This window comes from Apis laboriosa, unplaced genomic scaffold (assembly GCF_014066325.1).
Source record: "Apis laboriosa isolate Shangri-la unplaced genomic scaffold, ASM1406632v1 scaffold152_cov153, whole genome shotgun sequence".
NCBI classification, from domain to species: Eukaryota; Metazoa; Arthropoda; class Insecta; order Hymenoptera; family Apidae; genus Apis; species Apis laboriosa.
The window spans coordinates 109491-137117 of NW_025221902.1; the positions used below are offsets into that span (position 1 = coordinate 109491).

The 27627-nt window shown below is 29.0% G+C and overlaps 4 protein-coding genes across 10 annotated transcripts; 2 read left to right on the plus strand and 2 right to left on the minus strand.

Moving 5' to 3' along the window:
• Window positions 1-1670: 1670 nt before the first annotated feature.
• Window positions 1671-22610, minus strand: LOC122710765 (DDB1- and CUL4-associated factor 11). Of its 3 annotated transcripts, XM_043928834.1 has the most exons (11): window positions 22542-22586; window positions 4771-4930; window positions 4221-4329; window positions 3895-4141; window positions 3663-3809; window positions 3412-3593; window positions 3249-3341; window positions 2885-3131; window positions 2618-2773; window positions 2429-2535; window positions 1671-2341 (listed from the first exon to the last, which is right to left on the minus strand). In XM_043928834.1, the coding sequence occupies exons 2-11, from the start codon at window positions 4848-4850 to the stop codon at window positions 2186-2188; spliced, it is 1524 nt and encodes a 507-aa protein (XP_043784769.1). In that variant the 5' UTR covers window positions 4851-4930; window positions 22542-22586; the 3' UTR covers window positions 1671-2185. The 3 variants fall into 3 exon arrangements, with proteins under 3 accessions (XP_043784769.1, XP_043784770.1, XP_043784768.1); XM_043928835.1 differs by lacking the exon at window positions 4771-4930 and having other exon boundaries at window positions 22542-22610; XM_043928833.1 differs by lacking the exon at window positions 22542-22586 and having other exon boundaries at window positions 4771-4980.
• On the plus strand, window positions 5172-16313 carry LOC122710762 (SCY1-like protein 2). 5 transcript variants are annotated; one of them, XM_043928827.1, is made up of 19 exons: window positions 5172-5395; window positions 6274-7102; window positions 8578-8848; window positions 9159-9293; window positions 9386-9607; window positions 9764-9884; window positions 9958-10044; window positions 10146-10291; window positions 10430-10560; window positions 10670-10784; window positions 10870-11015; window positions 11113-11266; window positions 11482-11722; window positions 12347-12515; window positions 12710-12891; window positions 12975-13031; window positions 13117-13355; window positions 13871-14154; window positions 15081-15397. In XM_043928827.1, the coding sequence occupies exons 3-18, from the start codon at window positions 8696-8698 to the stop codon at window positions 14138-14140; spliced, it is 2568 nt and encodes an 855-aa protein (XP_043784762.1). In that variant the 5' UTR covers window positions 5172-5395; window positions 6274-7102; window positions 8578-8695; the 3' UTR covers window positions 14141-14154; window positions 15081-15397. The 5 variants fall into 5 exon arrangements, 4 of the variants coding, with proteins under 4 accessions (XP_043784762.1, XP_043784761.1, XP_043784764.1 ...); XR_006345992.1 differs by lacking the exon at window positions 5172-5395 and adding an exon at window positions 15801-16313 and having other exon boundaries at window positions 6154-7102; window positions 15081-15260; XM_043928826.1 differs by lacking the exon at window positions 5172-5395 and having other exon boundaries at window positions 6154-7102.
• LOC122710769 (myoneurin-like) lies at window positions 19444-21024 on the plus strand. Its single transcript, XM_043928842.1, has 3 exons — window positions 19444-19640; window positions 19858-20034; window positions 20154-21024. Exons 1-3 carry the CDS (start codon window positions 19467-19469, stop codon window positions 20967-20969), a joined length of 1167 nt encoding a protein of 388 aa, XP_043784777.1. The 5' UTR covers window positions 19444-19466; the 3' UTR covers window positions 20970-21024.
• An 869-nt stretch (window positions 22611-23479) lies between the features above and the next one.
• Window positions 23480-27408, minus strand: LOC122710754 (protein scabrous-like). Its single transcript, XM_043928801.1, has 3 exons — window positions 27038-27408; window positions 26595-26934; window positions 23480-25613 (listed from the first exon to the last, which is right to left on the minus strand). Exons 1-3 carry the CDS (start codon window positions 27265-27267, stop codon window positions 24111-24113), a joined length of 2073 nt encoding a protein of 690 aa, XP_043784736.1. The 5' UTR covers window positions 27268-27408; the 3' UTR covers window positions 23480-24110.
• Window positions 27409-27627: the final 219 nt, after the last annotated feature.

Genomic DNA, 27627 nt, shown 5'->3' on the forward strand with positions numbered 1-27627 from the left:
AAAAGTAATCATAAAACACAATACAATTATACACTAATTGTAAGGCATAGATAAGAAATCTTATACATAATATGTATTCATAGTCAGCCTTTTGTTTGGCTTCCAAATATGCATTTGATGGCTATAAATGGTTGAGAAAGGAAGGTTGAAAATCTTTTATGGTTTCCTTTAAAATCTGCAAAACTTTATTCTTGTACATACTGATTTACTGTTTACATCACATCATATTATTATAAGTCATTAAATTTTTCTTTCTTATATTGAGCTATATATATATTAGTAATAAAAAAAATATCGATGAAATTTTTTTATCTCTCATAAAAAAATATTTTCATTTGACAGTTTTTCCTATCATAAAAAATAAAAAAGATTTAAGATATCATAAATGGGATATCCAAATATATTATATTAAAACAAAATAAGAAAAACATTTTTAATTACTTTATTAATCAGAAATCTTACATTTCAGAATTCATAATTAATCTAGCTTTTAAGTAAGTATTTAACATTATATAAATGATTAGATATTAGTAAGATTTTAAGATTCTAATTATAGATATATAAAATATATATATATGATATATATTATAGAATATATATATATATATATATATATATATATAGATATATATAGATAGATATATAAAAAATAAAAATAAAAAAATAAAAGAAACATTTATATTATTTTATTAAATATATATTCATTTATTTAAATTTATAATAAAATTTATGAAATTATATAAAAAGATTGTTCATAATAAATAAAATCGTATTAAATTATTAATTAATTTTATACAATATAAGCAATAAAAATAACAAATATTTATGCTTAATTAAATAAATTATATCTATTTTTTTTCTATGATAATAATTTTTCAATTTAATATTATTTTTTCTAATTTAAAATAATGCAATATTGAATATTATATTAAATAGAATTATAGTTATTTGGGAATACAATTATAGAAAATATAAAAACTATATTATTTTCTAGTAATTTATTAGTATACATGTTTAATATAACATTATGTATGTATATATAAATATATACACGCGCGTAAGTGTAAATTTGTTTTACTGTCAACACCCTGTACGTGTGTGTATGTATGTGTATGTGTTTGTGTTTGATTGTTATGTAATGTTTCTATATATTTATGTATATCTGTACATTTTTGGGAGTTTGTATGCAACATTTAAACATACCTAATAAAATACGTACATCGAAAAATGTACACATGACGTCCTTTTCGCACTTGGTCAGTTTGGAAAAACAAACTTATCTTGTAAAAACCACAGATTCATTCCATCTTTTTCTTTTATTAATCTACTTCATTCTCGTTTATAGTTCCCATATCCTCTTATTATTTGTAAAATTATACATATTTTTATTCATACAAAAAATTACACGGAGGAAAAATAATTCTTTTTTAACAGAAAATATTGGATTGAGTATATATTTTTGTAAAATTATTTCCAAAAAAAACAGAGATTGAAACAAAAATTTATAGATAATTTAGTGCTATGATACGATATGAATCGAAGACATTTCTCTTTTAAAATTAAAATAAAAGAATGTGATAGATAGATATTGGGAAAGGAATACGAAGGAAAATAAGGAGTAAAAGATAGAAGAATAAAAGAAATAAAGTGATGGAGAAAGATCTTCGTTTCGTGTCAAAAAAACCTTTCTAATTCACATAATAATAATAATAATATACACACATATATACATATATGTATGTATACCATATATTTATATAATATACATATATTTTGTTTGATGTGTTATGCATTTTATAGTACGAAATAATAACGCGTTTTCCTCCACTCAGATTTAATATGAAAAAGATAGTTAAATATTGAGTAAAAACAAATTCGGTTCCACGAGAATGAATTGTATAGTCGGTGCTGTTGTACCTCGTCTATTTCGTTATCAATATGCATATAGTTTTGATAACGCATTACATCATACCGACCAGAATGGCAGCATTGATTCTGTAGAGGTGCGTATTCAATAAAAACTCAGTCTTGTAGAAAAAGTTAGTCTCCTGAATTTCGATGATTAACAGTCACCGATGTAAAACTTTTCTGCCGCAAACACTAGGCATTGTTAACTTTTTCCTCGTAGGAACGAAAAGACTGAATTCCCGAGAACATTCAGTTTCCCGGTTAAAATCTACGAGACTCAACACGCTGCTGCATGTTTAGCTCTTTGAGCAGCTATTCGTTGACTTCGTCTTAAAGTACGCGGAGGTGATTCTGCATCAGTTTCTTCTTCCGAATCAGAATTATCAAGTGCAGTCTTCCCAGCATATCGCCAACTAACAATAGCACCATCCCACTGAAATAAATTTATCATATGTAAATGTAATTAATTATAATAATTTTACATTTAAATATAATTTTCAAATATATATATAATACTTACAGACGTAGAAACGATTTCCTGATGGAATGGGTGCCAACTAACATCACGTACACATCCTTTGTGTCCTACTAAACTACTAACTATCCTACCTGTTAAGACATCATATACTGAAAAATGGATTCAAAATGGTTAATAAATTTATCGTAATATATAAATTTAATTTTTGATACAAATAAAATAAAAACTTACTTATTACTCGTCCTGCGGCACATCCAGTATATATATACCTTTGGCCAGTAATAGACGAAGGTGAAAAATGACAACGTATTAAAGTTTGAAGAACGGAATGACCACGATAGGTCATAATGCTAGTATCACCTTCCAACATATTTCTTGCTTTGTGCACTATAATAATCGGAAAAGATTTCTTTGTTTAATTGAGATATAAATTAAAAAAGTATTAAGCATATTTAAATACAAAACAAAAAAAATGTCATTGATTTTGTTATTACTGACATCGCTTTGGTACTCGTTGCCATCGGTAATCCCAATTTTGATTCGCAACAGCTTTACGCGTATTTTGTTCACCATTATGATCAGAAAACGCACGAACATCCCATAATTTAATCGTCTGATCTTTACTATTAGTTATCAAATAACGACCATCACCACGCGGATCAATATACGTTATACCATCCATATGACCAGCTAATACCCCAACAGGATGTGGATCGGTTTCATTTAAAGTCCTTCTGTCCCAAACCTGAGCAAATCACAAAACAAAAGAGTAAGTAAAGGAATTAAAAAATAAAATAGTATTTATAAATATTATAACATATAATAATCAATAATAATCATTATATAAATGGATGATAAATACTTTACAAAGACCATCATCTCCAGCACTGTACAAGATTTGAGAAGTATTGTCTGCAAAAGCAACTGTATTTACATCATTATCATGACCTTCGATCTATAAAAAAAAAATAAGTAGGTAATAAGTGATGAAATGCTAAATATCAAAAGAATATTTGTATACATACTCTAAAAGCCCGTTGATGACATTCTCGATCGTAAACATAAAGATAACCATCATTTGCTCCACCTAAAATTTCTCGCCCGTCACTGGAGAATACGAGAGAAAATACACAAAATCTTCGATCTTCTGGACATAATGACAATGATTCTTGTGCACTTGAATCTCCATAAACGGGACATAGATATACTGGAAAGAAAAAAATAAAGGAAACAAGTTTATAATTGATTCATGTTGTTTTCAACAGTATATACTTACAACATTCTGACCAACTAGAATAAACAATATAATTTCCATCAGGACTAAATGCTGTGTCTAAAATACTCCAACCCACATCTCGTGCAGGAATAGTTTTGAATTGTACAAAATCTCCATCATGTGTTCGGTAAAGACGTAAAAATTTATCTGTCAAAATATTTAATGAATCATATAAAAAATTAAAGCTATAATAAATAATAACTTAACTTTAAATATAAAAAAAAAAACTTGCCTTGACTGGCAGTTAAGAAAAATCTTCCATCTTTAGAATAAGAACCACAAAATGCTTTGGTACTATATTTAGCAACTTGATGCATTTTATTTGGTAAAAAATTGCTACTTATTCTGCACCTTTCTCCTGTACTAAAACTAGGGCCTAGAGCTCTTTTTTGAATCATTGATGTCACAGACAAATTACGTTTATCAATGTTATCTATAAATCCGCATGCTTGTTTTGTGGCAAGACTTATTTCACTTTTCTAAAAAGGAAAAAACAACAAAATAGAATATTAAAGAATAACTAAAAATAAATTTTCCATATATTTATAAATGACAAACATCTAGTCTGGATGTATTTGGCACAGACGTAATTCTTGGAGGTTGTGAATTTGCAGCATATTCTTCGTCCGAGTCATCATGATCCGAAGATATGATATTCAGTTGACCGCTGCAATTATCAAAACGGAAAATATTAATTTCGATTTTGTAATGATAAAGTCGACAAGAGATGGTGAGAAAGAAGGTTAGGTTATCGAAAGATACAAAACAGATTAAGGTGTCAAAGTATTTTGGCAAAACAAAAAAATACAATAAAGCTAAACGATTTCCTTGAAGGAACTTAATGTTTGCTTTGAAAAAGCAAATTATCACGTATCTACTGAGATATTTAATAAACAACAAATTTTACAAAGAGGTTAGAATTCCTCCTGTTCTTGCTCATTCGTTCTTTCTCTCTCTACCTTTCTGTCATTCGTTTACCATCTCTTTTCTTTTTAGTATCTAAATTTTTTCGATCTCTTTCTATCAACAGGCATACGTATACACACGTTCATAAGAATGATCTACAATGATATTAAACCTTTCGCCTTCGAGATAACATTGAACTAACCTGCGTATCAAATATTGTAAGACAGCAGCGAGCCCTGGATCGTGCTCGATATCCATATTCCGTGAATTAATGCCTCCCATGCAGCGAGCAAATAAATCTTATTTACCGTTTAAAAGCAAACAAGGAAAACGTCCAAGGGTTGATGGCGTTAGTGCAGTGACTATGACAGTTGAAACAGACGATGACAGGAACGGAGAGAGCGCGTGAGAATTTTGCGTGTGTAGAGGGGAGAAGAAAATGGATCGTAATATCTTCAATAGTTGCAATATAAAAGAGTTAATTATTAAAAAAATAATAGATTGAAGTTGTGTTGTGTTTCGAATAATAAGGACATATATGTTCTAAAATTCAGTGAGCGAATGAAGAATGAAGACTGAAAAAAAACAAAACTCAAAAACGAGTGAAGAGGACGAGAGAAGGCGCGCTTAAAATGTATTTAAATGTCGTTTTCAAATGTCGAAATAACGACGTTAGGAAATTAATTATAATTAATTATCTCGGAATACATCTGTGAATGCTATAAATATGAAACTTTATATGTTATAAATACATAGATATAAAATTCTGAAGGCGATTAAATATGTCATATATATTATCGATCATTTTTAATCGATTTTTAAAAAAGGTAAATTACATATCATTGATTCTATCGATAAATCGAAAATATTAAGTAATATAATAATATTAAAAATGAAAGATTTTTACATTTTTGATATAAATTTTCTATAAATTTTTTTTCTTTTTATAAATTTAAAATTAAAATTACTTAATTTAAGAAATTATAAATATTTTATAAAATAATTACAAATATGAATTTCTTATGAAAGTGATTTAAATTATCGTACGTTTTTTTTATGCGTAAATATATATATATATATAATCGATGTTTGATGTATAATCGATATATATATATATAATCGTTTATTTCGATTTATAATATCGATCAAATAATTAAAAATTTGGTTGATACAGCAACTTTAATCAAACATTTTAATAAATATATTATTTTCACATAAGTTATAGAAGAAAAAAAGAAAATTAAATAGTATTTTTTAACAGAAAATGTAAAAAAATATTTGATTAAATAATTTGACATGAATTTATAATCATTTAATCAATAAGAAAATCTGTAATGTACATACAGAGGAATTAGTTATGTATAAATATATATAAATGTGTGTATACATATATAGCATATATACACATTACATATACATATTATGCATAAGAATTAATTTGACCTATTTTCACCTCTCTTCACCTTTTCCAATCCCACGCTTCCTGCTTCTGCCGTTTGTTCTTCTCATTTTCCCGTCCCACCACATTCGTAAATTATAATCCATAATTGGTAATCCGTAATCTGTAAGCTGCGATAGGGTAACCCCTACCTCTCCCAGTTAATTCTCCCTACTTTTAGACCAAAGTATGGCATCCCCTAACCCCTATCCGCTATCCCGTGACCCGCAGCCGCAGCTACCTGCAGCCCAGACCTATAATTTCCAGGCAGAGACCTACACCCTGGCCAGAGCCGGAACCAAGCTGGAGCCGAGGTCGTAGCCAAAGCCATAGCCGGGATCGGAGGACGCGCATGCGTCTTTTTATCATTTCCTTGCGACTTTCTCGCTCTTCCATCGAATATATCAACGTTAATTCGTACAACGTTCATCATCGAGAACAAAAAAGAGGTCGAAAACGAAGACGAAAGTTTTATAATATTGTCGATTATCGCAATGATAATGCCAACTTATACCATTATCGTTATTATTAATTAACTCGGCAAATACTCGAAAACGAAGACGGAAATAGTGCCGGGAATAAGGACAAGAACAAGGATAAGAACAAGAACAAAGACGAAAATAGACGCGAATACGAGAGCAACGAAAACAGCAATAATAACGACATTTAATACGTCTCAAGTGTCAGATATCACGTTAGTGAAGACGACAAATGAAAGAATAGGAAAAAGAAGGAAAATAAAAACGTGGATTAGACGACGGAAGAAAGGAAGAAATAAAGATACGTTGATTTTCGAATATCGAAAACGAACGATCAAAGTGTCTATGGCATGATGGTTATTGAATTGTTCAATATTAGTGAAGATATTTAAGTGACAGTTTGAAGAAAAGGAAGAAAAGATTATCGAAAAGTGTGTGACAATTCGTATCGAATAGTGATGCAGTCGCGCGTCAATCGTGCCCTACTGTTCCTTTGGATTCCTCGCGCGATCCTCGCGCGGCGCGCGCGTGCTCCGAACTATCGCGCATCGCGCATTACCCTTCTTTCAGTTTCTTCATGCTTATAGTGCTTCTATTCCCGTTGTCGTCGGCAACAGGTGAGTCATTCTGAACTTTCAGCAGTTCTACATTTTTTTCTTCATCCCCTTTATCAATCTTTTTTCCACTGTTTCCTTTTGTTTTCTCTTTCCCTCCTTCGCCATACTCTCTCTTTGTCTTTTTCATTCTAAATGCATCTATATTCTTATTATATCCTTCCTTCTCGTCTTTCTCCAGTTCTCTTTTCGTTTCTTCTATTTTATCTAATCTTCTTCTTGTATTTGAATCTCGTTTTTTTTTTTTTCATTTATTGTTTTATCATAATTTCACTAATACATTACTGGTTACTAGTATCTAATTTTGTCATATTATTCAACGAAGGGCAACAAATTATTCGTAGGCGATTATTTGTCATAATGATAAACTGCTATTTGCTTCTTTGAATAATTGACCGAGCAATGCATGGATTATACATATTCGAATCGATCGAGTTCTTTGCGGATTTGTGTTAAATGAATCAAGTTTCAATTGAACATAGTCATCTGGATGGATAATTTCGATGAATATGGTATCGATATGCCATTCTTAAATTTCTCGCTTTACGTATATCGATATTGATTCCTGATGAGAATTAAAGTCGTGAGATCACATTTTAAACAATCTGTTCAATATCGTTAATTCTGGACAGCTTCATTGAATGAGTCATAGATTTCAATCGTTTTTGATAATTTTCGCAACGTTTCGAATGTTTCGTTATTCGAGAAAAATTACAAATATCGCGCTATTTCTTTCCTATCGATCATATCATCGATACAAATTTTTTATCCTAAATCAAAACTTAATGTTTATTAATTAAACATTAATAATTAAACATTATTACCTCTTGAAACAAAAAACAAAACTGTCACTAATAAATAATTTTTCCATTTTTCCAATCATACATCAAATTACATCATTGAAAATTATTTTGTAAAGCAATTTTTTCATCTTTAAACCCAATGAAATTTAATTTAAATAAATATTAAAATTCGAACAAATCTTTTCTCATCTATTCACATTTTGGACAAATCTATATGAAAAAAAAAAAAAAAATATATAAAATACAAGAAAAATAAGTAAATTAATCAAGAATACAGTTTCTCTGAAAATCCTTCATACCCTTGTATTTATCTAACTCGAACGAACGAAAAATGTGTTTATTTCTGATTGTCACGACGATTCAAAATGATGCGATCTTATCGGATCCGATCCGCTTTTATCTTTCGAATTATACTCATTCGTCGCGGAGCACGTATACAGGATTGCCTATGAGGAGGTACTATGAGGTGGTAAATCGATAAGGAGTTGCGTAAGGAGAAGAAGAGAAAGTAGAGCCGCAAATTCAGAAGGGAGAAAGAAAAAAAAAAAGACGTGAATAGGGAAATTGGGGAAAACATTGGGATATATTTGAATATATACGAAATATGAGAATGATCGATTATCATTGTTCGATTGAAAAATATATCAATTTAAAGAAAGATTTATGCTTGATCAGGTATAGCAGGTGTGTGTCTGACGTCCGATAAGACGATTACAAAAGGAAATTGAAAGAAGCGATTGATACACGATCGAAAGTAATTCGATGAACATTGAGGATTAACATAAGTGTCGTTATGTTTGCCAAGTCGAAAAGTAGTGGCTCGACACCGAGCGTTCTACTTCCTAATCCTCTTCAGAATTTGTACGACGTTGGCAAACAAACGGCTACAGCAGGACCCGAAAACGCCTGGCGTATATACAATGGATACACGAAAGCGGATCGAAAGGTAATATTTCAAAACTTTTTTATCCAATTCTTTCGTTCAGGATGCGAATATATTTTCAAAGTGAAACTCTCGAGATTTATTCTCCACAATTATTTTTCTATCATCGCGTAATCAATGTCGTCTCACTCCTTTGAAGAAGGACAATTCTCTCGAAAGTTTTACTCTCAAAGAGCATGCAATACCCTTATTCATTATTCGTTAATATTAATTCTCAATGCAATGATATTCTTTTTTTTTCCTAAAAAAAAAAAGAATAATATCCGTGAAAAATTTTATTCTTGAAATTAACTCTTTCTCTTTCTTCTTTTAGGAAGTTTCGATATTTTTCTTTGACAAAAGATCGGTCGATAAACTTCACAAGCCGAAGCGGAAAGAAGCGGTTACGGAAATTTTACGAAACGGAGCACGACAAATGGAACGAGTTTCTCATCCAAAGATTCTGCAGGTAAGATGTTTCCTTTTTTTCCACTTTTTTTTCTCTTTTCACTACTTTCGTATACGAAGCGTGATCGCTCTAGAATTTGTCTATCTGTCTAGGCATACAAGGTCGAAGAATGCGCTGATAGTTTGGCATTCGCGTCGGAGCCAGTTCTCGCTAGTCTTGCGAACGTTTTAGCTTATCAAGAGCAACGAGCGAATAACGTCGGCCAATCGTCGACTAACGTAACGAAACAAATTTCTTCAACCCCTAGTCATCGTGCTCCGTTCACGAAAGAGTACGAGTTACTCGATATAGAGATCAAATATGGATTGTTGCAGGTGAGAAATCCATCGATTTTATATTAAATATCCACTTAAATTTATCTTAGACTATGGATTCCTTTTTTTCCTTTTCTCTTGTATTTTTTTTTCCTCTTCTCTCTCTCTCTCTCTCTCTCTCTCTCCCTCTCTCTCTTTCTCTTTCTCTTTCCTTAGATCACAGAGGCTTTACTTTATCTTCACGGAACACGCAAAGTCCTTCACAGGAACGTTTGTCCCGCGAGCATTATAATTACCAAAAGGGGCACTTGGAAATTGTCAGGTCTCGAATTTATCGGTAAGTGACAGTTTAATTTTTCGAGATGTGCTATCTCGAATTCACTATATATATTCTTCTTTATTTTTTCTAGAAAAAATGAAGGAGTTGCCAATGATATCGTTGCAACCTTGGACCAATCGCATGTCAAAAATGACGCAACCGAATCTCGATTACATAGGTAAGGATATGAGAATGGTAAGAATTAGGTCGAGCTTCAAATTCATTGATCTATCTTTCGATTTTTCAAATTGTCAAATATTCGTAATCTCGTGTATACAGCACCGGAAATACAGCAAAAGAAAGAGGGGGGCTTCTATAGCGACATGTACAGCTTTGGTATGACGATATGCGCAATTTTCAATCAAGGGCGACCATTGATTCAAGCGAATCATAACTGTTCCGAGTATTTAAAACAATTAGAAAACGTAAGTAATCAGATCAAATTTTGATTCGAAATATCTCTTTGCGCGTATTCCTTTGTTCCACGATTTATATTATTATACGTGATATCTTTGCACGTTTTCCTTTTCAATATTTTAGACAATATTTAATTATTCCCACAGCTCGAAGAACAAGTTCATGTGATATTACCTTTAGTTCCCCTTCCTCTTCGAGAAGCTGTTTCTCGACTTTTACACATCGATCCAGAGAAGAGGCCAACCATTCAAGTTTTATCCATGATCAAATATTTTCAGTATGTAATTTTATTCTAACGTATCTTTTATCCATTTCTTTTCTAAAAAAAAAAAAAAAAAAAAAAGAAAAAAAGTAAACTCGAACTATTTTATTTCATTATCTTTCAGAGATCCACCCGTATACGCGCTTCAATTTCTCGATGTCAGTAAGATGAAAGACGCGTTGCAAAAGGAGCATTTTTATACAACTACTTTAAAAGGAATATTACCTTATATACCAAGGGTAATATTGTATTTATATACAAGAATAATATAAGGATTTATTTTTCTACTATGATACAAAGATGAAAGCGTATTTGAATTTATAGAAACTTTGGTATCAACATATTTGGACGTATCTGCAAACTGAATTGGAAAGTGAAGAAGTTCAATCGGCTGTATTACAACCGGTACTTTATATCGTACAAAATAGTACGCAAGAGGAATACGATCAAATTGTATTTCCATCGTTACGGTAAGTGTTACATAAAAAAATTAATTCTTTTTCTTATTTATATTCGTACGTTGTACAATTAATTTACAATAATTTACAATTAATTACAATCGCGTAGATCGCTTTTCTCGAATCGTAAATCGGTTCACGGAACGGTTACGTTGCTGGAAAATTTGCATTTGATATTAAAAAAGACATCTCGAGAATATATAGAAAGCGAAGTGCTTCCGATGTTGTACACATCCTTTGAGAATTCAACTACACAAGTGCAGGTACGTAGATATGCGAATAATTAGAAAGAATGAATTAATTATAAATATAAATTACAATCGCATCACGCGTGTAAAATTTTAAGATGAAAAATAGTTATTTAATGTTCTAATACAAATACATCTTTTAAGCGTAATGTATATACATCGTGTGATATTTCAACTTGATATTTTTATTTTAAAAATAATAAGTTTATACATTGAAAAATGTTTCGTAGACTGCAGCGTTCGTAGCCGTGTCGAATGTGACTGATTACATACACGATGAGGCTGTTCGAAACATCGTGTTGCCGAAATTACTTCAAGCATTTGAAAAAAATTTAGTGGATTCCCGAATACTTATGAACGTGATACCCTGTATTTTAAATCGTTTGGAAAAGCAAAAAATCATCGATTGTATCTTACCATTATTGTTCAATGTAAAACTTCAAGAACCGGAGATAATCGTTCGGGTTGTGAGTAAGTAATATATCATCTTTTTATCCTTATTACGTTATGTCACGTATACATACCTCCTTATAAAAAAAACCTTACAATCTTATTCGATATTAAAATTGTTGTAATATATTATATAATATAAAACTTATATAATATACTTATATAATATAAAATATAAATAAATAAAGAAACTATATGGCATTACTATGCATATATAATATATGGCATTAATATACATATATTAAAGTCATTATAGTATGCATATATCATTTTAATAAAATCATATATTATATAGTATTGATATATTTATTGGATACTTAGAAAGATTGATTCTAAAGATGAAAACAAACACAAAAACTAATATATAAAGATTTCGTTTAATTTAAATTGCTTATAACTTAATAAATAATTTATTGGACATTTTTGTGTTCGTTTCTTTTTTTATATTGTATCCTCTAGAATTAACTTTCCAATAATATCTCACGATATATTAATATCTTATATATACTATGAACACGAAAACGTGAAAACAATGATTGGTTTGTAACTTTCGAATGGAGTGTATTCATACGTATGTATATATACAGATACACAATACATAATTATTGTTGCTGATGGATTGCAGTTACAATTCGATTTCTACAGAGATTTACAGATTAATGTTAAACGACAAAAAATATGGATTATCTGTGAATTGGATGGCAACTAGAGCAATGCCTTCTTTACTACCTCAAACTATTAACCCAGCATTGAATCTCGAGCAGTTTGAACTACTTCTCAAAGTGTTACAAGATATGTTGAATCACATCGAAAGGTGAAGCAAAAATCTTACAGATTTTACTTATAAATTTTTATCACTGATAATGAGATCATGAATAATCGATATTTTTTTTTTATCTTTATCGTTATATTTTCTTTTTTTCTTTTCATTTCTCTTCAATTTTTGGTTGTATTCTTCTTTCTGTTCCTGTTCGTTTGCTTTTTGTTTTTTTTTTTTTTTAAAATCAGAAATCAAAGGAATCAATTGACGCTGGATAATTTGTCATTATCGAGCCCGGAACGGTATCGAAGTTTGCGACATCAACACAGTACGGACAATATGTACGTTGCCCCCTTTAATATACCAAATCTACGTATCGAGCAACGTAAAACTTCTTCGGCTGAAGACATGGCTCGGAAAAATAGCACGAGTAAGAAAATAATTAAAATAAAACATATATATATATATATATAAAATGACATACATTTAATAACTCTGATCTCTTTCTTGTAGATTCGATGTCGACGACAGTTTCAGCTGAAAACATGGCAAGAAAGAACTCGATGATAAGTAAGTGATTTTTAAATATTAATTTTTCTTTCTTTCTTTTCGTTCATTTTACTCCATTTATTTATCTTATCATTGTTCCATTCAGCCATGTTCAGATGGTTCTCATCATCGAACAACGATAACAGTAATTTCTTAAAAGTGACGAATACATTTACGAGCAGACGGTTATCGGATAATACTTTGATGACACCGAAAATACGGGTAGCACCATCGTGCGAAAGTTCCCCAGGTGCTACACCAGGTGATGGATTACCCATTCGACGACACTCGAGCACCGGTCCTCAAGACCGACGGGGATCTAACATAAATTTATCGCCCCCCTTGGTATTGTATCTTACATTTTATCTTTATCAATTAATCTTTCTTCTTCGAAAAATACGATTCGTTGTTTCGTTTCTTATTCTACAAATATTACAATATTTCAAATATTAAATTATAAATTAATATTAATATAATATAATATTATATATATATATAATATTTATTTATATATATAATATATATAATATATAATATTTTTTTTTATTATTTATTTATATATATAATATATAATATTATTTATATATATAATATTAATATAATATATATATATATATATATATAAATTAATATTAATTATTCAAATATTACAATATTGTTTTGTTATTCTACAATATTACATATTACAATATAAAAATTATATTATAGTCGAAATTTAACGATTATCCGTCTGACAATGGATAAAAAAAATAAATAGTAAACATGATAAAATAGGGAAAAAATTGATCAACAATCGTAAAGTTATTAAAAAAAAAAAAAAAAAAAGGAGGAGCATGTGATTATCTCGTTAAATTCGATAGGGTGGAATGCCGATTACCAGTAGCAGTGTTCCGTACCTGGTTAGCTCGAGCATGAATAGTATACGCGGCTCGAGACGTCCTTCGGTCTCTTCAACATCTTCCCAACAAGGACTGTTGCAGCAGGTTGGCTCCAGCATGGTAAGACAACAACCCCCCATCTGCCTCAACCTCAATGGACTACCACCACCATCACCACCACCACCACAACCACCACCACAACCACCAACACTTTCTCCATTACTCCAGCTACCGGGACAGTCTTTCCACTGACCCTCCGTCACAGTGTAAGGATATTCACTAGCTTATCCAAAGTCGCCGATGCTCTCTTTTCTTTCTCTTTAACGATATGAAATTTTTCTTAGTGAGATACGATTTTTTAAATATCATCGCTCGCGACGATGTGTTTTTCTTTTTTTCGAAAATAAAAGAAAAAGAAGACAAAATGAACGAAATGCAAAGGAAAGAAAAGGAAAACACACATATCAACGTATTTTAGATTTTCGCTTTAACGATTACAACAAAATTTAAATTATATTTTGAATAATTTTTTGAGCAGAGATATATATATATATATATATTTTTTTTTTTTTCATAGCAAAAGGCGGTCCTTGCTTATCCTGCCTTTTCCCAGCTTCTCTTTCTCTCTCTTTTTCTCTCTCTCTCTTTCTTGCTTATATTCCTTCCCACCTTTCTCTTGTTATTTGCATCTATTTTATATACTAGTTCGTTCAATTTTTTTTTACAATACTGCTTCTTAAGTAAAATATCCTATCTAACAATTTGAGATGAAAATTGAAATTTTTATCATTTTCTTTAAACGTCTTTCTTAAAAAGAATAGATTAGATATTGTAAAACTAGACTTTGTAAATTTAAAAATTTTAAATCCTTGAAAAATGTAAGATTTTTTTAATTCAAAAGTTAAAAGACACGACAAAATTTAAAATATCTCAATATATATTTAAAAATAAAAAAAAAGCGCTAGATAGGATGTTTTAAAATTAATAATAGTAGAATATATATATGGATCAATATGTTTAAATATTAATTGCTTCGCAGCTATTTTTTTCATGTGCACGTATATTCAATGATTTTTCGTCAATTGACGAAGAAAAATTAGATTGATCGATCAATCGTTCGATTTGTATTACATATTATTCTTCATCTATTTAATAATCAATAGTTGTAACTATATTTTTCGTTCCATTACAGTATCAATTCTTCAATAAACAATTCGATGGTTAAATCTTTCGTCGACGATCAAGTTTCGTAGGATATTTACATTAAAATTAACAACGTAAGGAACAATTGGTTACCGTCCGTGCTACGAAAGGAGACATAGAGGAACGAAAAAAAATAATTTTATAACCATCTCCTGTTAACGATAAAATGGTAATTTGTTTCGTTTATTATTGCTACACTGCTACATATCTAATCGTAAGTAACGTATACAGTGCCGTTCCTAAATCTAGATATAAAAATAATATCGCCGTCCTTAATTCCATATTATTTATTATGTGAATTTGATATGCAATGTTTACTTTTATATTTATATATGAATAATTATAAACAATTATCGTGCAAAAGAAATATTTTTTTAATTTTTATTTACATTAAATGAAACAAATATATCATAAATATAAATATAAAATTAGTACGTAAAAAAAACTATTAATATTCTGTTTAATGAAAGTAAAAGAAATTGATTTCGCCACAAATTTACATTACTTTTTTTTAATGCAAATTTGTCAATTATTTCCAACAAATCTAAATTTCTACCAATATTTTTTTATATAAAATATATAATTATTAATCAAAATTTTATATAAAATAAATAATCTAGTTGGTTTTGGCCATCCAGAGATATCTAGAGCATCCAATCAGGAATGGCACTGAACATATATATATATACAAATAACTTTTGTCTTTAAGATATATTCCACTACACTTATTTACATATATAATAAATTGGACCTGAGAACGTCGGTGAAGATCACTTCTATAAATGAGCACGGACTTTGATTTCTTGTAAAGAAATCAAACGACTTCAGACCTTTTAAAGTGGCCTAACCTCATAAAAATTACATTAGTTATATTATCTGTGTCATTATTCAAGATTCCAATAAAATATGGACGTGTATAAAAATACATGCACACGTGTACCATCTGTAATTGCACGTGTAATCTATGGAACAATTTGCAACGAATTCATGAATTGAATAATAAATGAAAGTAACGCAATATATAATAGGAAAATGGGAATATATGTATGTATTTTGTATCGAAAAGAGAAAAAGAGAAACGACTTCTCATATTTATTCTCGCATTAAGTTTTGTTATTTTAACTCAACATCGACTACACGTGCATGTATACAGTCAGTCACGAAAGTTTTCAACGTGAGTTCAATTAACAAATTGTTTTATCGAAACAATAATTCTTGTAATTTTGTATGAAATGTAAACTACGTAAACTAATTTTTTTATTAAGAAGATTAAATCAATTTTTAAAGTATTGTATTTTTTATTTTTTTATATATTTTTACAAAATAGAAAATTTTAAATTATTATTATATTATTAAAATGTTTAAATTTTGTGCATTATCATCCAGATACTCTCAGATAAAATTATATTCGAAAAAATGAAAGAATAATAGCAATAATATATAGTTTGAGAGTTGATTTCAGAAAGGAATATTCAAAGAAATTTTTCATCAAAAAAGAAATTAGATATAATATTATAATAAATACACTTTTTTAATTAAAATCGGGAATTTCGAATTAAATGAATTTTCTTATAAGATATTGTATAAAGAATAAAGATTTCGTGACTAACTGTATATATTTACATGTATATGATAAAATGAAGTTACATATATATATCATATCATACGAATAATTTGTAAATATATATATCTAACTTTTATGAACAATTAATGAAATTAAAACGCTTCTTTCTTTTTCCATCTCTTTCTATTATTTTTTCTAAATTTCTATTCATGCATTTTTGCAATAAAATATGCATTGATGTATGTATAATTCCAAGTCAATTGTAATATAAATAATTATCTCAGATTTTTTATTCTTTTCTCTAAATGTCTAAATCTAGAAAAAGAAAGAGAAAGAAAGGGAAATGATAATTTTGAGAGAACATAATACGAACAAGGTTATTTATTTTTCTGATTGAAGATCAATCAATCGAAAGAAATGACAATGAGTGATTTTAAAAGAAAATAAATTTAATGTCAATTGCATATACATATATTATGTCCACTTATGATAAAAGAATATATACATGCGTATAAGAAATATTTGAAAAGTAAGACGTGTTATATAGAATTAGAAATATTTATGTATAAGTTGTGTGTTGATAGAGAGAATGGATACCAAAATGGAATATGAATATCAAAATTACTTTGCATTAGAATGCATTTTAAAACTATCATGTTTATATATATATATATATTTCGATATACATATATACATATCAAATGCGCACATTTGCGCGCATTACATTTACAATTTAAATATCTATACTTTGGCAATATTTCCTCTACTCGATTGTATTTAAAATTTTTTTAATCCTATAAAAATGTATTGTTATAATATATTGATATTTCTATATTTTGGAATGTATGTACGTATGTGTATATGTTTGTGTGTATATGTTTGTATGTATTTACGCGCGCGCAAATATATGTACGATCGATGTGGATATAAGAGAATGAAAAAAAAAAAAAAAGAAGAGAAAAATGCGTGTATGTTTAAAATGTAAATACGTATTTGCAGGCAACAGAGACTGATTGTTTTTCTGGAGTATTATATGACACTAGAAAGCAAAGTGTCCTTAAGGTGTTCGGGATAAGAATTATTTCACGTTTGTGCTTGATCATAATTCTGATCGTACAGAAATCGTTAAATAATGCGTGGACAATCGTGGACAATCTAATAGGCAATCTTGGACAATCGTCGACAATCAGAAACGAACAGGAAAAAGTCGATACAAACGAATTGTAATGACGTGTTCGTGTTCTTACGAATTATCTTTTGATAATTATTCAACAAAATTGTAATTTATCAAAAGTATTTGAACGTACATAATACATTGTGAACTCGATACATTGAATCATCGTTGAGAATCTTGAGATCTCATGTATCCAAGTATATGTATATGTATCGTGAAACAGAAAATGACAATCATTCGAACAAAACTACGGATTATTAGCAATTTTGGGCTCTAGCATTTTTTTTGACCAGTGATGTACCTGTCGGTCGATAATGCAGAGTTCTGCCCGAAATACATGTGATCTGGTAAAAAATTACTATATATTTATTATTCTATTTTTTTAATATTTTTCTCTATATATAATTTTCTTTTTAAATCTCATCGTTTTTTTTTTCATCGTTTACATTTTCTTTGCTTTTATCTATTAGTTATTTCTGCTTTTACGATCGTTTTTAATTTTACGTTAGAACAATTCTTCCTTTCAATACAAATAAGAAAGTACAAAAATTTTATAGTAGTGAGGAATATTTTAGGAATATTTTACGTTAAAATATTTTTCAGTATTAGGAATCCAGTATTATATCCATCTACGACGAGTAAATAACAAAGTAACAAGAAATATATAATCATAATGTGTCGATACAATTGTAAAAAATCCGCCTTTGCTTCTGTTTATCTTTATGCAACATGTATCGGGCTTCAAATTATGTACACGTATTCAAATGATATTCTTATTGAAATGTATTCTTATTGATGCAATATCATTTACGATATTGTCACATATTGTCATTTTCATCGTTATTCCGTAATTATGTATGTGCAAGAAAGAATACGTCAACGAGTAATGTGCTCAATAGACTTCCTATCAAAAATAGATGTTAAACTCGTCCGAATGCAATTATTCATTCTCCATGATGTATTGTTCGTGCACAAGCAACATCCTTTTCCGATTAATTAATCCGTTCTTGTTATTAAGTATGTATATTTCCTGTATCTCTTTCGAAAGATGTACTATAATAAAAACGATGGTAATCGAATAGTATTGAATATTCTTCTGTACGTTAAAAAATTGTCAAATTACTAATAATTATAACTATTACTAATAAATAACTATATATAATAATAATTTTTTTTATAAAAAATGGCTATCAATTCATTTTATTTAAAATCCTATTCAAAAAAAAAGAAATAATCTAAATTCCAAATATCTTCTATGATTCAACCTAGGAAAAAATCTCCTATTAAATTATATATCTTTTCAAATCATTAATTTTTTTGTCTAAAATATTTTTTAATATTATCAGTAGCTTTCAGATAAATCGATTTAAATAAAAAATTCTTTAGTAAAAATTATTTTAGTGAAAGTGAGAGCAGACTCATAGCGAAAGGGTTAAATTATACACGTGGTCTCCCTTCCCTAATCGAGAGTTTATTACGTTGGTATTATATGAGAAATCAAGTATTATATACGATTCATAACTCATATTATTAGAAAAATAAATATAAATATAAAGATAACATTATAAATTGAATATAAAAATCATGAAAGTAATTAGAATTTTAAAATAATAACAATAAAAACAATAAAAACGATAATGGACACATTACCCAACAAAATGAAGCATTCATTGAGCGGCGCAGAAACTTGCGCATTAAACAAAACGTGTAGGTTATGCCTTCGCGTCGAAAATCATTTAATATCGATATTTACCGAAGAAGAAAAGTCAAAATGTTTGGTTTCTCGTATTCGAGATTGTTGTCCTATTACGGTGAGTAATCTTGATACTTTATATTATGGTTTTTAATTCAATTCATAATTTCTTGTTTTTTTCTCCTTGCACGTTTTATTTCTCACTTCTAAATTCAAAATACAAATTTTTATATCTATGTGTAAATATGTAAATATGTAAATAATTTTTACGATATTTATCCTTTTTTTTCATATATGATGTATATATATATATATATATTTCCGGAACCAATCAGTTGGAAGACGACAGACTACCGAAGATGATATGTCACGAATGCGAGGAAAAGGTAGCCGCTACGTTCGAATTTCGTGAACAATGCAGAAAATCGGAAAATTTCTTGCGATTATATTACGAATCGTGTATCTCGGACAAATTTGATCTTGTTAAAATATCAGATTATAAAACTGTTGTGGTAAGTTTGATTATCAATTTATTTTCAATAAGTATAAGTTACTTTCAAAATTAGACTTTTTCTGATAATTTTCTTTTTGTAACAAGAAGAACAATATTAAAAAATTGTAACAATTTTAGGATTGCAATGTTGAAGCTAATTCAAATATGACGAATCTTGATGTAATCGATTTGAAAGAAGATCGGGGATATTCGGAAAAGAATCAACGAGCATTTAATGAACAAAGGAGTGAAAATTCCATATTAAAAACACAATATGAAAGGAAAAAAATGTTAGAATCAAAAATTGTTCATAATGAAATTGTGAAAGAAAAGGTAATGATAAAATCAAAAATAGTATCACAACCATTTTTTAACGATGATCGAAACCATAATGAAGAAGGAAAAAATAAAAAAAAAGATAAGATGATCGATCAAATTTATTTTTTCAATGATGAACATAAATACATAGAGAAGGAAAGCGGCGATAATAATTCTACGGAAAAGGTACAAATCTGTAATGATACAATGAAAATGCCATATCTGTGCGATATCTGCAGCAAAACTTTTGCATCGAAATCTGGATTGCGATTTCATTTGAAATCGCATAATGCCATAAAGTCTTACCCATGTCGATATTGTGATAAACGATTTGTAATTCCTAGTTATACCAAAAGACATGAAAAAATTCATATGGGCGATAAACCATTTATTTGTCAATATTGTAGCGCGACTTTTGCTTCTTCGAATGGTCTAAAATATCATTTAAGACTTCATACGGGTGAAGCAAACTATCCTTGTGAAATTTGTGGCAAATCTTTTTATCGACATAAATATTTAAAGGAACATATATTCACACACACAGGAGAGAAACCATATATTTGTAAAACGTGCGGCGCTTCCTATGGAAGTTCTGGCAGCTTGTTCGTGCATAAGAAAAAGTGTAAAACTATATAAATTATTGTATAAAATATATATAAAAAATATATATAAAAAATAATGGACATAAATAATGGAAATAAATAAACAAATACATATTTCTGACCCATTTTAATTCTAATCGAAAAATACTATTATATTAAAAACTTAATATATTAAAAACTTTTTTTCCCAATACCCAAGAAAGTCAGGAAAAAATTCGAAAAAAAATTATCTTCATATTTTTCATATGTTCAAATTTAATAAGACAATTCAGACAATTATCTGAATACACAAGATATAAGATTTTTATATTTAGTCTTATGGTTATTATATTACGGTTATAAGATAATATACAATGCATTTTTTTTGCCCCCTTATCATTTTAGTATCATTCCCAATGTTATCGATTCTGCACAGATTAAGATTGTAATTATCATAGTAGCACAGATTAAATACACAAACTAGATATAGAATTTAAAATCTTATATATATTTAGTATTATATAAATATAAAAGTAAATCAATATTTTTATAATTATAATATAATATATATTTTTGTATTCCAAATTTCTGGAACTCTAGCTATTATCATATCATTCATGTTACCAACAGAACGCAAAATTTGATTGTTTGGCAAGATTTTATTGCATTTATTCTGATAAGAATTATAAATAACAAATCAAATGGACAATATATATAATTCCTTAAATTTCTTTTATAATAATTATTATTGATTAATTAATATTAGTTGTTATATATAATAATATATATTTTTAAAAAGGAAAATAATGATTTGATCTTAAAAATCAATATAAGAGTCTTATATCTAATATCTAAGTACTAATTCTTTAATAATTTTTTATTTTATTGCATATATTCATTTAGCAAAACTGAAATTAGTATCTAATTTCAATTTCTGATTCAATTTTTAACTTGATAATCAAGTTTACTTACAAAAATCCATAAGATAATTATCTAGTTTATGGTTAAGTCTGTTTTATAATTCCTAATCACAAAGATATATGAATTATTATAATTTATCTACATTATAAATATTTACTTTATCGGCCACTAATAGATATTATAGATATCTGCTTTATTAACCGAACATAGCGTCGCCAAATGCACAATTATATAAAATAATATACTTTTATGCATATAGTTTTAGATAGGTTATATATGATTATATTATTTTTTGGCCACCAATAGAATTTTGACATTTTCTATAGAGAAGAATCAAAATATTTGTTAAAGAAAAAATATATCAATACGTTTTGTATTTACTGAAAACGTGTCACGGCTCATTTTTCAAATCATTTCATTTTCAATCTTCAAATTCTTTATTTAATCAAAATCTCCGTTTTTTCTTTAAATCAATATTCTATAGTTTTCTATAAATCAGTGCGCAAGTGGAATCCATTTTTTTACTTCTTTTAATTTCCTGTAGTTTTCTTTTTTTTGTGATTTTTATATTTTTGAGAAATAAAATTAATTCTTTGTATGGATCATTATTCAATATTTTTTTGAAAATATTGTTATCAGCAAATTATATCAAATACATCTTCATCAAATAATCTTTTTGTTTGTATAATATTCAAAAATTACTCACCAAAAAGAAAATCTCCGCTACAATACAGCCTGTTCATTTTCGTTGCTATATGCGACAACTGCAATTCACGATGTATTAGAATCCGGAAGGAAAGTAAATAAAAAAAAAAGATAGAAATAAAATAGAAATTAAACAATCAGCGCCATCTCTTAAATACCTTAAATAAAACAACTATATTCTACTATAGATAAAAAGAATAAAATATAAAAGAAATAGAAATAATAACTATCAGCGCCACTTGAGTGCCGAAAATAATTGACAAGATACTCAAAAGATGGCGTTGAATTTTTATTCTACCTTACCCTACAATACCTAGAGATATTTTTGACATTCAAAAAATGGCGCTGACGATCAATTCTATCTCTGTTTTATTTATCTCTTTGTTTATGTGTTTCATTTAAGATACTTTAGAAATGGCGCTAAATCCTCAATTTTTACTTTATTTCTAGCTTCCATTATTTTTTCTGTATTCATATTATAAAATTTATATGCTCGAGAAACACGACAATCTTAATATAATCTTAATATATTAAATTATAAACTTTGTTAATAATATTATATAATGATATATATAAAAATGATAAAAGCATTCCTGAAAAATTTTAGAGAATAATATAAAAATACATTGATCTAAAATTTTAAAACGAAAAAAAAAAATAAAAATGATAAAAAATTTAATAATAAGAAAAGAAGATAATTTGTTATTTATTTCATATGAATCAAAATTAACTATCATATTGTAAAAAAAAGAAAAAAGAAAAAAAAAAACTTCTCATATATCTTTAAAATTATTATTAATTTTATTCGTAAATTATATAATTATATATATAATTAAATAGATGTGTAAATTTTGTAATAGAATTAAAAAAATTTTTATTCGGAGAATAAACATTAATAAAGATAATAAATAGAGAGGTAGTGATGTCGCTATCCGAATTTTTTGGTAATTCGAATATATATTACGAAATTATGAATTAACAATGGCTAATGCAACGACTTTAAATTATAGATGAAATATCATATCACAATCTCTTTACTATAAATATTTATTAATTATGTACATGATAGACGAAATATATCACGTCGCAATGTTTATTAATATATTTATTAATAATATATATGATGTCGCACGAAATACAATAATCTCCACTTTAGCATCCATAATCGTAATCGAATCCATTTATTCTGAAACTTAAAAAGACTTTGAAAGAAAGGAAATAAGTATAAGTCAGATTAATAGAACATTAAAATCTAGATAAAACAAACATTACTGCATTTCACATTATATTTTAACAATATTATTAATGAGCAACATAAGGAAACAAATTATTTTCACTATATGATATTATGATGTTTTCTATATATTAAATAATTTTATTTTCAAAAAATTGATGAATTTTTAGATAAAATATCTCGTCCATAATGTCATAATAAGAAACATTGTAATGAGAAATATTTCATCCATAATATCGCATGAACGACATCATGATAAAATATCTTATGCGATAGCAAAAGAATTAATATAAATCTTTGGTATTTAAAAAACAGGAATTCAATAATCAAACATTATCATGATCGACAATCGGTATTCCTGCGTATGGACATTTCTGAGGAAGCAATCGACATCCATTGATTAATATCGGATCGAAACCATGTCAGACCTAAAGAATATTTTCCATTCAGATTCGCGTGTTGGCATCGACTAAACCACCATCCGCCATGATAATTTCTGGCGCAATGAGTCGTACTAGTATCCATATCCCGATCTTTTGCACTGAAAGCCATTCCATTCTGATAAGACAGAGCATCAGTCGCGTTACCGGAATACCCGTTAACATCTAATCTATAACCATTTTCTTTCGATTCAATTCTGAATGAATCGTATTCAGCACGCCAATGTTGGCCGTAAATGTCTAACATATCGATACGAAGACTGGTACAATTATCAGAATTGGTAAGTCTATGAAGGAATTCATTACCGATCCAATATTCACTGATAGGTGATCCGAAACCGAGAGAATAATCATTCCAATTACGATCGAAATCGAGAGTTCCATCAATACGACGGGCAATTACGATCCAACCTTCGTGACAAAAAATTAATATCGGTGTCTCTTTTTTACCTGTTTCCAAAAGTCTTAATCCATCGATAGGTTCGTTTATAGGTTCGTTTTGCATACAATCACTAGTCAAATTATGTCGAATTAAATGATATCGATCTTCGAGTTCTTCAAAATTCGAAAACGTATCGTTTGACGATTCCAGTAATGACGAGGTAATCGAAGATCGATAAAAATCGATTATCGAACAAGTAGCATTTAATCGATCAATCATTTTCTCTTGTTTATCGCTCCTCTCTTGAAGTTTAGACGCACTGACGCTTAAAGCTTGTACGGTACGACGTAAATTGTTAAGCTCTTCTCTGGTTAACGAAAGTTCAGCCGCTTTTTGAGCGGCATTTACACCGAGTCGCATCAATTCCCATTTTGTAGACGAATTATTTCTTTCTACGGCGTCTTCGAGAGATCGTAATGAATCGAACAATCGTGAGCCGAGTGATTGATCGATATTGTTCGTGAAAATTTCGTTCTTGTTACTGATATTCGAAATTTTTCGAGATAATTCGATTTGAGCCTTTTCTAAACTTTTTATACGTTTGCTTAAACCAGACCATTCTTGATTCTCGTACATCGTAATACGTTTTTCCAATGATACTCGTTCTTTCATTGTGAGAAAAATTTTATGTTCGAGACTTTTTAAACGATCATTCAATCGCATTCGATATCCTTTTTGTTTCAAATAGTGTTTTCTTACAAGTCTGCGTCGAGGAATACTGTGTGACGCGACAGCTGTAGTCTTGGGATCGCTATTCCCTGTGCTCGACTCGCCTAAATACGACGATACTGTTCCCACTACCGTACCAGCTGTCACTGTTCGTGTCTTTTTTTCCATTTCTCTTTCTCTATCTTCTTCCCCTCTTTCAACATTTATTCTATGTTCAATCAAGGAATTCACATTAACTGAAGAGGAATCGCATTTAAGAGACTTTACTTCGATTTGGATTGAATTTAACTGAAATTAAAGTTTTTATCATGTTATTAAATGCGCGACATAAAAAAAAAAAGAAAAAAAAACATATTTTTTACGAGTACAAATTTCGTATAAGTCTTGTACTGTTGTTGCGATTAATTATTATATTTACCACAATAATTGCAAATAAAAAAAATAAAATACAAAAATTAATGAACAGAATGCAGATATAAAATTAAATATAAATATATAATATTATAATGAGAATTTTATTTCAAATATTTTATATCTTTTTGTATATTATGTATATTTTCTATATTTTATTCAATTTTTCTAAATTTAAATAAATATATTTTTAAATAAATAGAATGTATCAATAAAAAATGATAGCATAAAGATAAGAAGAGTAAAAAAACAGTGTAACAAAAGCAGAAAGAAAAAATAATCTGAAATTATAATGAACGTAGCTTTTCAAATATGTAAAATATAAAAAAAAAATAAACAAAAATAAAAAAACCTATTGTACTAATAGAAATTAAAAATAATTAAGAAATATAAATGAACATCAAGCAGCTGCAGAATAATGAAAGGACCCGCCACTGAAATATGTAATCGGTCGGCTAACTAACACGATGGTAGAGCCTAGCAGGTGTTTCAACTTGTCGGTGTTCCACATAAACGCAATATTCATCGAATTACTGCGTTTCTGCAGCTGTCTTGAAACAAAATATGCCACGTTATTTGTGTGCGTAATGAGTAAAGATACAGATGGTAGGAGTGTGAGCGAAAAATGGGGAAGGAGAGCAAGAATGAAGAGAATAAAAAAAAAGAAAGAAAAAGAAAAAAGAAAAAGGTAGGGTGAAATCGTGGCAGATGCATACGATCGATCGAGCATGAGCAGGTGGACGAGCCCTGAACGATAAAACAGGATTCCAAAGTGAAAAAAAGAAGAATCCTAAACTAAAGAGAAAGTAACACGTGGTCCAACGACCGAAAAAAGCGAGTAGTTCAAGAAAATGTTACCTGGCTGGAAATATCGGCATAAGTACGAAAGAGCAAACTAAACCGTTCTTTCATTGCGGCAATATCAACGCGAATTGTTCCGAGGACAGCTTCGATCTTGGTTATTCTGCCACCGAGATTTCGAATTCCTTTTCCAACTGCAGCAACATCCCCCTTCAAAAGTGCAAGTTCACCTTTCATTCTGGATCTCTCGGCAAGTTCTTCGCTCACATTTCTTGTACGAAGAACTTCAGCAACTTCTCCTTGAAGTTCGGTAACCGCGCTTCCTAACCATCTTACACGCAACTTTTCGTTTTTTGCCTCGTTTCCATTACCACCGTGTAGAGAGGTTATTTCTTTTCTATGAACGAATATCACCATCGCCAATAGAAATAAAATTCTACTTGTTAATTCGAATTTGATCATTTATCGATCACAATGCAACAACAAAGATTTTCTTTTACCTTAATTGTTTAATTTCGTTTTTCAGAACGAACAATTCTGTATTTTTCTCAATCGCATGTTTCAAGCTTGCTTCAAGAGCGTTGTAATCCTGTTGCCGGTGATCGAGAAGAGCATTTACTTGTTCCCGTAGCGATCTTATAGCGTCAGAAATATTTTCCTCACCATGAATTTCTACTCGCGTAACGACCACTACGAATATTATACACAATAGCCAGCTTTTCCTGGTCATTTTTCTATATGGTAATCGGCTGTTATCATCGAATAAATCATAAATAACTAATAAACTAATATATTAACTATACTATATTATATTGTTCTGTTATTAAATATTATTGACGATCGTTGTCGTCTGTAAAAATTAAACGTTGAACATTTATGGTTCGACCACCGAAAGCTCACTGGCTTAACCAACGGCCGCCCTGCCAGTTTTATATCGTCCTTTCCTTAAAAGGTTGGGGGTAGAGAGTATAAGGAGCAGGTGTGCATTCAGAACACAACCAACGTTCCGTAGCCATGCATTGTCTCGTGCCTGCAAGCTGTGCTCTCGATACTCGGCTATCATCATCATCGGGTCTTTATGCCCATTATT

Excerpts from the sequence above, each read along its gene's own strand:
- LOC122710765 (XM_043928834.1), bottom strand. The coding sequence starts at position 4,850 with ATGGGAGGCATTAATTCACGGAATATGGATATCGAGCACGATCCAGGG. Across the intron at positions 3,132-3,248 it reads GAGATGATGGTCTTTGTAAA|GTTTGGGACAGAAGGACTTT; the intron begins GTATTTATCATC and ends TGATTTGCTCAG. Across the intron at positions 2,342-2,428 it reads AGGAAATCGTTTCTACGTCT|TGGGATGGTGCTATTGTTAG; the intron begins GTAAGTATTATA and ends AATTTATTTCAG.
- LOC122710762 (XM_043928827.1), top strand. The coding sequence starts at position 8,696 with ATGTTTGCCAAGTCGAAAAGTAGTGGCTCGACACCGAGCGTTCTACTT. Across the intron at positions 8,849-9,158 it reads ACACGAAAGCGGATCGAAAG|GAAGTTTCGATATTTTTCTT; the intron begins GTAATATTTCAA and ends TTCTTCTTTTAG. Across the intron at positions 13,356-13,870 it reads TAAATTTATCGCCCCCCTTG|GGTGGAATGCCGATTACCAG; the intron begins GTATTGTATCTT and ends TAAATTCGATAG.
- LOC122710769 (XM_043928842.1), top strand. The coding sequence starts at position 19,467 with ATGGACACATTACCCAACAAAATGAAGCATTCATTGAGCGGCGCAGAA. Across the intron at positions 19,641-19,857 it reads GAGATTGTTGTCCTATTACG|TTGGAAGACGACAGACTACC; the intron begins GTGAGTAATCTT and ends GGAACCAATCAG. Across the intron at positions 20,035-20,153 it reads CAGATTATAAAACTGTTGTG|GATTGCAATGTTGAAGCTAA; the intron begins GTAAGTTTGATT and ends TAACAATTTTAG.
- LOC122710754 (XM_043928801.1), bottom strand. The coding sequence starts at position 27,267 with ATGACCAGGAAAAGCTGGCTATTGTGTATAATATTCGTAGTGGTCGTT. Across the intron at positions 26,935-27,037 it reads AACGAAATTAAACAATTAAG|AAAAGAAATAACCTCTCTAC; the intron begins GTAAAAGAAAAT and ends ATTCGTTCATAG. Across the intron at positions 25,614-26,594 it reads ATGCCGATATTTCCAGCCAG|TTAAATTCAATCCAAATCGA; the intron begins GTAACATTTTCT and ends CTTTAATTTCAG.